At 41.0% G+C, this 9,915-nt stretch overlaps 2 protein-coding genes across 3 annotated transcripts in view; both read left to right on the top strand.

Annotated features, from left to right (window-relative positions):
* LOC125900101 (uncharacterized) overlaps positions 1-9,915 on the top strand; it is a 549,677-nt gene that overhangs the window by 419,474 nt on the left and 120,288 nt on the right. The window lies entirely within an intron of this gene.
* Positions 580-9,915, top strand: part of ubxn4 (UBX domain protein 4) — a 49,282-nt gene continuing 39,946 nt past the window's right edge. For both annotated transcript variants that reach the window (XM_049594853.1, XM_049594852.1), the window contains exons 1-4: positions 580-767; positions 1,768-1,870; positions 4,921-4,949; positions 8,963-9,081. In XM_049594853.1, the coding sequence (XP_049450810.1) occupies positions 686-767; positions 1,768-1,870; positions 4,921-4,949; positions 8,963-9,081 (333 nt within the window). In that variant the 5' untranslated portion in view covers positions 580-685. The remainder of the gene's footprint in view (positions 768-1,767; positions 1,871-4,920; positions 4,950-8,962; positions 9,082-9,915) is intronic.

Genomic DNA, 9,915 nt, shown 5'->3' with positions numbered 1-9,915 from the left:
GATACAGTGTGAGCGGATACAAATCTGAACAGAATAACACATAGGCCTATTCAAATGGTGCACTGAAGAAACTTAAAACATTAGTCTACCAAACGGAAATAGTAAAAAAAAAAAAAAAATCTGTAGGCTAGGCTAATATAAATTAAAATTAAAATAAAGATGCGAGTGGATGTGACAAATGTTCACTTGTTGAAGATATTGCATCCATCTCCTTCATAAATACAAATAATGATGTTTGTCTGTAAATTTACATTTGTGAATATGGAATTTGGTAGCCTGACAAGTAAAATTAGATGAATAAGGAAAAAAACATTTATGGCTATGTTACAAGCTGAAGCTGAGACAACACTTCGGTACAGCTGTCTGTGTACTGGAGCTCTCTCTGGCATACATCTATTGATGTTCATTTCAACCCAAACCACTCTTACCCTCACCGTAACCAACAAATCTCTTTCTGGCAGAAACGCGCTCTAGGCAAACTTCTCCCCAAATCCAATTTGTACGTATCTTCTGCGTTATCAATAAAGTTGCTTTAAAAAAGAGTCATGACGACAACGGTCATGTGACCGTCTTGTTGTTTGTGAGGTGTCCCAGCCGTGGTGGGTAGTACCGGCTGATCAGTGCAGTGCCCCATGTTCTGAATGGTTAACAGCGTCACTACAGATAACAAGCACAGCTCTGAAACATGCTTTGGTTTGAAGGCTCAATTCCTGATGCCATTAACTTGGCAAAACAGCGAAGTTACGTCTTTGTCGTTGTCATTACAGGTATGTGTGTATGTGTGTGTGTGTGTGTCAATTGGCCAGCTAGCTCCCGCTAGCCTGCATAAGTAATAACTGATAAATAGAGCTATCGTGCTAGCCAGCTAAGGTTAGCCGTGCTCGTTGTACTAAGCCATTAGCCACCTAGCATAGCCAACCAACCAGCTGGCAAAGAATTGAGACGTGTCGTTACGCATGTAGGAGGAAAATGGCTCTACGAAACCAAGAGCACAGAAACATAGTAACCTCTAATGTGCTGTTTTGTGCTCGCTAACGTTATGTGTTAGCTAGTAACTTAGTTTTGGGTGCTACTGGCCTTTGTAGCCTGTGTTATGGTAACGTTAATGTCTTCACTACAGCGCCTGGTGTCCCTAATAACCTAATCAGATTAACTTAACGTTAGAAGGAGGACAGACCAGATGCTAGATGATTTTACAGTTTGACTATTGATGGGACATCAGTGATTAACGATCCGGGCAGTGGGTCTACCCGATGACAGGATGGGATCGCTTATCAACTTTATTCTAGCCAGGTTAACGTTAGTTCAAACGGCACTACTTTGAGCTGGGTCATTATTGCATTATTAGCAATAACGGTGTAAGTTAGCAGTTTAACTACTGCAGCTTCCCAGAAAGTATCCAACTTTTAAGAAGAACCCTCTGTTGTCATATACACATAGGCCTGAAATACACACACATGCACAAACAGGACCTATACATCCATTTAAATTGAGAGATGTCAGAGTAAGGGGGCTGCCATGAACAGGCGCCCTGACCAACTGGAGGTAGGTGCTCAAGGACACCTCGGCAGTTCCGGGGGGGGCTGGCACCTCTCCAGCTACACGTGCACGCCCCATACTTGGTCCGTACGGGGCCTAGAACTGGCGACCCTCCGGATCCCAAGCCAAGTCCATATGGACTGAGCGACTGCAGCCCCCAGAAGGTTTCATGTATTGACAGTGAGATGTGACTTAATGACTCATCACTGTCATTTTCTCTGTTCTCAGGGGAAGATGAACAGTCCGCACAGCTCATGTCCAGCTGGGAGGATGACAGTGTCTCAGAGGCAGCACAGAACTGTTGTGTGGCCATCAAAATCGATGCCAAGAGGTACATGGTGACATGTTCAGTTAAATGCATGGTGCATGCTACTGAATTTTAGCTGCAGGGGAAGTAATTGTCTTCAAGTTATTGCCGCAAGTGTTTACTACCTAAGCTAACCAAGAGCCCGTGGAAACGCTTGTGTCCAAATAGTTTTGCAGTTAGTGTACATAATTCTGGGTGCTTGCAGGCCCCGTTTTGAAACTCAACTTAAAAAAGTCAAAAGTCATCAGATGAAATGAAATTTGAAATCTACAGTAACATTTTACCCATTTTATTTTTTTAATGTTATGTTTGGAACTTTATTGTCCATGTTGGGAAAATTGTTGTGGCTACATAATAAAATGAGAGAAACAAAACAAAACAATACAGGATAGAAATCGACAAGACAGGACAATATAGGCAGAATCAGAAGATGAATCCAAAGTCAGTATTTTAAGTTAACTCTCTCTGCTGATTTATGTTCTTTTTGTAAGAGTAAATGCATGGAATAGATTACTACATCTAGGGTTGCAGCGATATACCGCTGTCAAGGTATATCGTGATATTAAAACTGAAGGTTACCGTACATTTGCTTGTCTATGATATTGGAGAAAAATACAACTGGACAGAAAATGTCAACTTTACTTCAGTTATTTTCAAAAGGGATTTTTTTTACACATGCTTTCATTAAAAATGGTTTAGAGTTTCAAATATAGCAATGAAAATTTGTTTAACCAAAAAAAAAAAAAAAAAAAAACCTTCCATTTTAATTCCTTTCAGGGTAATTCTGATAATAATTCTGTAATACCGCGAAACCTCAATATTTTCTGAGATGGTTATCATACCTTGAAAATCTCATACCATTGCAACCCTAACTACAACTGCAGCAGTGTTTCCCCTACCATTATATTAGGGGGGTGCCCTGCGCCCCTAACAGCACCCCCTGCCCCCCTTGAAGGTCAAGTTAGTTTTATTTAATTTTATTTTCTATATAGCGCCAGATCACAACAGAAGTCATTTAAGGTTACCTTTCCTATAGAACAGGTCCATACCTTGTCCTTTTGTTAGTCAAACTAAATAGCCTCATGTTATTTATCTTATTTACACCACTGTCATTTCTGTCTCTACATGGTCGCATGTTTACAGTTCAATTCTGCTCTCTGTATTGCGCACAGTGGAGTTCCGCTCCAATGCGCGCATGTGCGCGCGCACACACACACACACACACACACAGACACACGCGCATGCACGCACGCACGCATGCACGCACACACACATCCAGACACGTGCACGCACACACACACAGGTGAGCACACTCTCACCAGCAGACAGAGAGCTCATCGGAAAACATGTCACGTCAATCACCTGAAAAGCAGACAGAAATATCTTTTTAAACGCTCCCAGGGTGGTGAAGATGGTGAAGAAGAAATGTTCCGATGTTTAGTCTAATGTACAGTTCAAATAATTGTGTAACTTAAGCAGCATTGATCAAGCTGGTTGTACCTAAACTAGTATGTATCCACCTTATTTTTCACAGAAACACGGAGGCAAAACAGAATGCAGCCAGCTTCCGTTTTTTTGTGCGACACTTCCGGTCCAGCACTCTTACCACTGTGTAAATGGGAATCGCCTTGTTGTTTACCTTGCTGAGTTTAGCTATATATATGTATATATCACATTTTTCACGTCACTATATCACCGTTTAGACTAATCTGATGTTTGTAAAGTCTATAAACACAAAGACTGAACAAACATTATTATTTCTGTGTGTGTAATTAATAACATGGTTATCGTAGATTAGCTGGGCTAACCGTTAGCTGTTAGCCGTTTGCGGTGTCTGTAATAACTCACTAAACTCACAAAGTGGCCCGTGAAAAAAATATTTTTTCCAGCGAATGTCTTAGTTACAACATGATTGAGCTAACTGGAGTAGTTTCATGTCGTATCCAACAACGGGAGCCTTTTAACGGATGACGTCCTGATGTTAGCTTTGCTGCTAGTGTTAGCTGTCCCTGCCAGCTGCAGCCACTGATGCTTTCTAGACATCGTGATTTCCCATAACTGAATAAATACCACACGCAGCAACACAAGACTGCTTTGCTAGCTCAATCATGTTGTAACAGCTGGATGATTGATGTGTACATGTTGTTTTGGGTGCTATCAGAGCCGATCCGCGCATCACTATGGCTATGGGAACGTGGGCACAGTTATCTATATAAAATACACAGACTAACTAACTAACGAACTGATTGACTAACATAAACAACTGAAAATTGAAAAAAATTAGCTTTCACCGTTAGCTCCGGTAAAGGAAAGCATGAGGGAAAGCGGCTGACCGGAAGTCATGCACAAAAAAACTGAAGTTGATCACTATTTACTTCGGTGTTTGAAAATCTGGCCAACATCAACAGTCTTAAACAACACTAAAACCAATAAAACGTTACTGCCTTATTTATTAAGAATTCTGTTTCTGAAATTTAAATTGTTCTTTCAAATATAAAGTCTAAATATTGATACAGCATAGCATCGCTATATTTTTGTGTGGCAATATTGTATCATCACACAGTTTTATCGATTATTTTATATTTTTTATTTTTTATTTTTATATTTTTTATAAGTGAAACTTTAGGTAACCTATTTGAATAATATAATCTGTTGCTTTTTCAGTCCACTACATGCATTTTGCTGCAAAAATGGCTGAAGTGAGATGAACAGACTGAAAACTGCTTTGTAGACATAATTTACAGTTAAAAACAGGTTATAAATTGCAATATCACAATATGTTTTATCGCAGTACTACGCATATCACAGCAGTTTAAAATCGCAATAATATTGTATTGTGACTAAAGCATCTTGCTAATATCGTACTGTGGAGCCTCTGGTGATTCCCACCCCTAGTCTGCACCCTGAAAAGCCTTTCTGTTGTACAGTGCATGTCTACCGTTCCGATTCCCAGTGAAAGAAGCAAATTGTGTCTACATCATGATTACACCAGCAACTAATGTAGTGCAGTTTGACAGGTGTTTATCTTTATGGAGATTCAACATATAATGCAACGTTTGTTTTTTTTTCCACAGTGAGCCATGTGTGCAGTTCTCTCAGATATGTATCTTTTTTGTTGTCTTAAATATTTAAATTTTCTTGGTGGGTTGACTTAGTGTGGAGCTACTACAAAAGGAGGTTATTGATTATTATATCTTTTTTATCAACCAGACAATCTTTTCTTTTTTCACATGGAATTATACTATGTTACAGCTCCAGTGAAATATGATCCCATCAGCTGCTTTAACAGGTGCACTGTAATTTAGTCCTTTCTGTGCCCTCTTACATTGTTATCTGCTGCTTTATGATCGTCCATGTTTCTGGATTGTTCTGGTAATCCATGGATTCTGGTCATGGAATGATTCACACATCCCGACCTCAACAAGACAGCCGTATGGTTGCTCCTTCAGAACACAAGCACCATCACTCTGCAGCCACATCTGAACGATGTATAGCAGTGATCCACAGCAGGAACGGGTCAGCACCTCACAATCCCATTGTCACACCAGTCCTCATTCACCGTAAAGTACATGTCTCCTCTCCTTCTCTTGCCAGAGTCCTCTGCTCTGTCAGATTGGCAAAAAGAAAAAGAGTCACCTGGCTGAATGGCGCTGTGCAGGATTTAGCCAAGTTTTGATGAGTCAAAGTTACAGTTACAGTTCCTAATAGCCTGTTGGAAACTGATGCAGCACACAGGTCGTCTAGTTTATTTTCTAACAAATGTACAATAGCTAGCGGGATGCTCGTTCAGCTGGTCCTCATCTTCTCCATCTTTTCTTGATGTTTACTGATGTTTACATTTGAGAAAACCTCGACCTGGCCAGCTAGCAGCTAGCTAGCAGAAGTCATCAGGAGGAGAGTTTACAGACAGGTGAATTGATTTCCTTGTCCTGGGGTCCGTTTCAGAAGGGAGGTTCAACAAACTCTGAGCCTAACCCTGAACTCTGAGTTGAGTAACTCTGAGATGGGAAACTCTGCGTTACGGGTTTCAGAACAGGTGATTTCAATCGGTTCAATCAACACAGAGTTTGTTCACTCTGAGTTAAGCGCGTGCACCACAACTTTAAAAAGCCGTCATCAATGGAGCCCCGATACCACAATTCACCATGGCAGCAAGCGACAAGAAAAGGTCTGCATTTTTTTACTCCTCTGGAGTCGGATATTTTAATGCACTAATGCAGCGAATTTGAAGCTGTATTCGGGAAGAAGAGTAACACGGCTGCAGCAGCGAAGGAACGGGAGTCAGCGTGGGACAAAAATTACTGCTCGAGTCAATGCGAAAGTTTAAATTTATTTTATACATTTATACAATCACAATAATGTTAGGCTACAGATGCAAACAGGTGGAATGGTGTTAAAGCTAAAATTTAGTTCACTTAGATGCAATCCCACCTCATTATTTTTCAGTTGTCAAAGTTACTTATAGGTGTGATTTGTTTTGACTAGAAATGAGACATTTTGACTAGAAATAAGACACATATTCTTGGTATAATTTTGAGTTTTTGCAGTGTGATGCAGTCTGACATTTTGAGACAGTCAATCTACCTGCACATTAATGCTGTGAATGGACTTCCTATTCACATAGTCGCCTTCATTTTGTGAAGGAGCAATGATGGGAATGTGGTTCCATCAGTGCACCCTATCACACCGGGAAATCCTAAAAGAAATTAAAAGACTAATCCCAGTCTGAGGTTGCAGCACCATGTCATTAACTGAATATGATCATAAATTTTAACTGATTTCTACATCATTCACCTGCAATCCTGTGGAACTCCTCCTTGATGACCCTCACAGGTTTATGTCCAGGGAACATAACAACAAAAGAGTTTAATAGACGTTTCAGAGCTAGGGACACTTTTCTCACGGCTCTGCAGACAGTGGCCTTACTGATATTTTCTGCTTCTCTGATATTATACAGAAAACTCCCGTTTGCAAAAAACCCCCCCTGAAGAGCAGCACAAAGAATCTGGGTAGATGAAAGTGCACGTCCACGGTTGGTGACGTTGGTTATGTCACGACAGATGAGGTTATAGATATAAATGATGGACTGTGATGTGAAACGGTACCATTCAAAAAGAAAATGTTCTAGAAATGATAATACGTCAATTCTGGGCCTGTGAATAATCTCCAGACGAATGCGTAACTCCCTCCTCAGTAACACTGCCTCTTAGTCCACAGGGTTCTCCAAGAACGGACATGCCATGGTCGAAAAAAGTAGATTTAGAACTAGAACACACTTTAGGATCCGACTTTACCTTGAGAACAGATGATCAAACTTGCTGAAACCCGCGCAACACTAAATGAATGAATGAATGAATCACACTGAGTGTGTGGCGTAAGAGGGAGGAGACGGCTAGAAACGCGAGGTTCATTGAAGAAAACCTGCTCCCGACCAGGTTAGGTTCACAGAGTCAGTTGCCATAGTAACTGACACTTAGCTTCAGTTGGCTCTCTTTCTGAAACGGGCTGGAGTTACTCCGCTTTCTTTGGTTTAAGTTACCTCCCTTTCTGAAACGGAAAACCCAGAGTTTCCCTCATTTCAGGGTTAACAGACTCAGAGTTTTCACTAAACCTGCTTTGTGAAATGGACCCCTGATGAGTGACCTGCAGCCACACACCACCACCTATCCAACAACCCATCTCTGGGCTCCACCCATTACATTGCTGTATTTATTGGGCCAGAGATAGGCCTACCTGTGACCTAAACCCAGACTACTGTCTAATAGGGACCAGAGCAATGCTTCTGTATGTTTTAAACCAAGAACCTGTCTTATCAAACTGAATTGCAAAAGAAATGTTTATATAAGCACAAGACTGGATATATCCAATAGATGAAATACCTCATGGGTTATAGTTTCCTAGAAGAGCAAGCATTGATCTTTGCTGGTGATAAGTAATTCCGGAGTTTAGCTACTCCGTGTTCTTTGCCAGTGTCACTGTAAGGAGTCAGAGTCTCTAGCCCCTTTTACACTGCCAGATTTTTGGAGAATGTTGGGCCGAGGCGCCCTTCTGCCACGGGAGGGGCTGTTGATGACTTGTGGGAGGAGCTGTTGATGACGCTGCATGTGCGACCCACTGGCGGTGGATAAACAGGAAACAGCTGATAGCAGGAAAGAGCAGCTAGTAGCACAAGGGAAACGCAAACCTGACAGACACTACAGTAAAGATGAGCAACTGGGGAAACAAGGAATTGTGCGCCATCCTTGCCCTTGCAAACCATCAAATGATGGGAATGGGCCGACTTATGAGAGAATTGCCGAAGGACTGACTAGCTTTCCTCGGAGTAAGGCTGTTTACGTCACACGCTGAGCTACATGTTTTGTTACTTGCTCACGCCCCCCATTGCCCTGAAAAAGGCACATTGTGTATGAACAGAAGTAGGCAGGCGGCATTTCGCTGCACTCTCTGATTTTGTTTTTATACTGCCAGTGCTGAAAGAAGACTGATTGGGCTTTCCTGCAGAATTGCACAATTCCTATTTAAAAAGGGTTTATCACCTGTATAGCCAAAAAATCTTTCCCATTTTAATTGTCACCAGGATATGCAGTGAAGTGCTGCACTGTAAAGCCCAACTGAGAGAAAGGAGAGCAGTACTGCAGCACTGACACACTTTTATATTACATTTCAGTAACCTTCTTCCAAATAAACAAAATCATAAAAGACAAATTATTTGATAATGTTGTCAAGAAACATGGACAATTATGAAGCAGCTACCAACAATGTAAAAAGAGGCAAGAAAGAACTAAATGCAATGCACATGTTGAAGAAGCTGATCTCACTGGAGTTCTACCTTATGTGATTCCATGTGGCAAATGAATTAATGAGTGATATTTTGATTAATTTAGTATCTCATAATCATGACTTAGAGTCAAACTTTTGACAGGGCACCTCATAAATTTGTCTTGCCCTGACTATTATCATTTTTGTCATTCCTTACCCTTCATTTTTGTATGACTGTGATGGAAATGGTCTCCAATATATATATGTGGTAGGTGAAGAGTGCTAGTTAAACTGTAGTGTAAACATTACAAAATATCAGTTGCTGGGACCTTGTTCCTTAACCTCCACCGTGTGAAGATCCAGTGGTGTGCATACCCTCTAGCTTCTTTATTGGGGAGAATGGCATCCCTCTGGAGGTCATCGCTGGCAGCGTCTCAACTGAAGAACTGATGAAAAGAATCAACAGAGTGAAGCAGGTATGGCCAAAAAGGTTAGATAGTGAACGGGGTGATTTGCAGGGAGCTTTGTACTGGTTTTTCAACCCTTTCACATTTCATCTAGCTATCCACAGTTCCCCATAATGAAGAATCACATGCATGTTTTTAGCCATTCTAGAGGCTTGGGGGATGGCAATGTCAGGTGGTCAGTTGGTCAGTCAACTACTTAGGTCCTGTCTGAAATATGCCAACAATTCTCTTTTTTTTTTTTCTTGAATTATTATTCAGGCTGCTGTGAAATTTTCTAAAGACATTTATAGTGCGCAGATGATTTATTCTAATGATCTTCGCCAAGTCAAAATTCTAACTTAAGTGCAATCAATGACTAATCTACTGAATAGCAAATGTTAGCATGCTACCACACCAAACAGAGATGGGAAACACTGGAAACATTACACCTGCTTATCATCAGTATTTCATTGTGAGTGTGTTAGCATTTAGCTCAAAGCACTGCTGTGTCTAAAGCCTCTATTCCACTGCCCGGAACTGTTTTTTATGCCTCCGTGCTGGCAATAGCCATGGACAGAGGCATTATGTTTTCGGATTGTCCATCCATCTGTCTGTCCGTCCGTCCATCCATCCATCCATCCATCCATCCATCTATTCATCCCATCCTTGTGAACACAATATCTCAAGAACACCTCAAGAGAATTTCTTCAAATATGGCACAACAATGAACTGATCAGTTATATGTGGTCAAATTTCAAGATCACTGTAACCCTGTCTGTCTTATTCTTGTGAGTGTGATCTTTCTAAAACTCCTTGAGGGAATTTCTTCAAATTTGGCACAAACATTCACTTGGACCCAACAAT

Source organism: Epinephelus fuscoguttatus, linkage group LG13 (genome assembly GCF_011397635.1).
Source record: "Epinephelus fuscoguttatus linkage group LG13, E.fuscoguttatus.final_Chr_v1".
Classification (NCBI taxonomy): domain Eukaryota; kingdom Metazoa; phylum Chordata; class Actinopteri; order Perciformes; family Serranidae; genus Epinephelus; species Epinephelus fuscoguttatus.
This window is presented reverse-complemented; position numbering and strand designations above follow the sequence as displayed.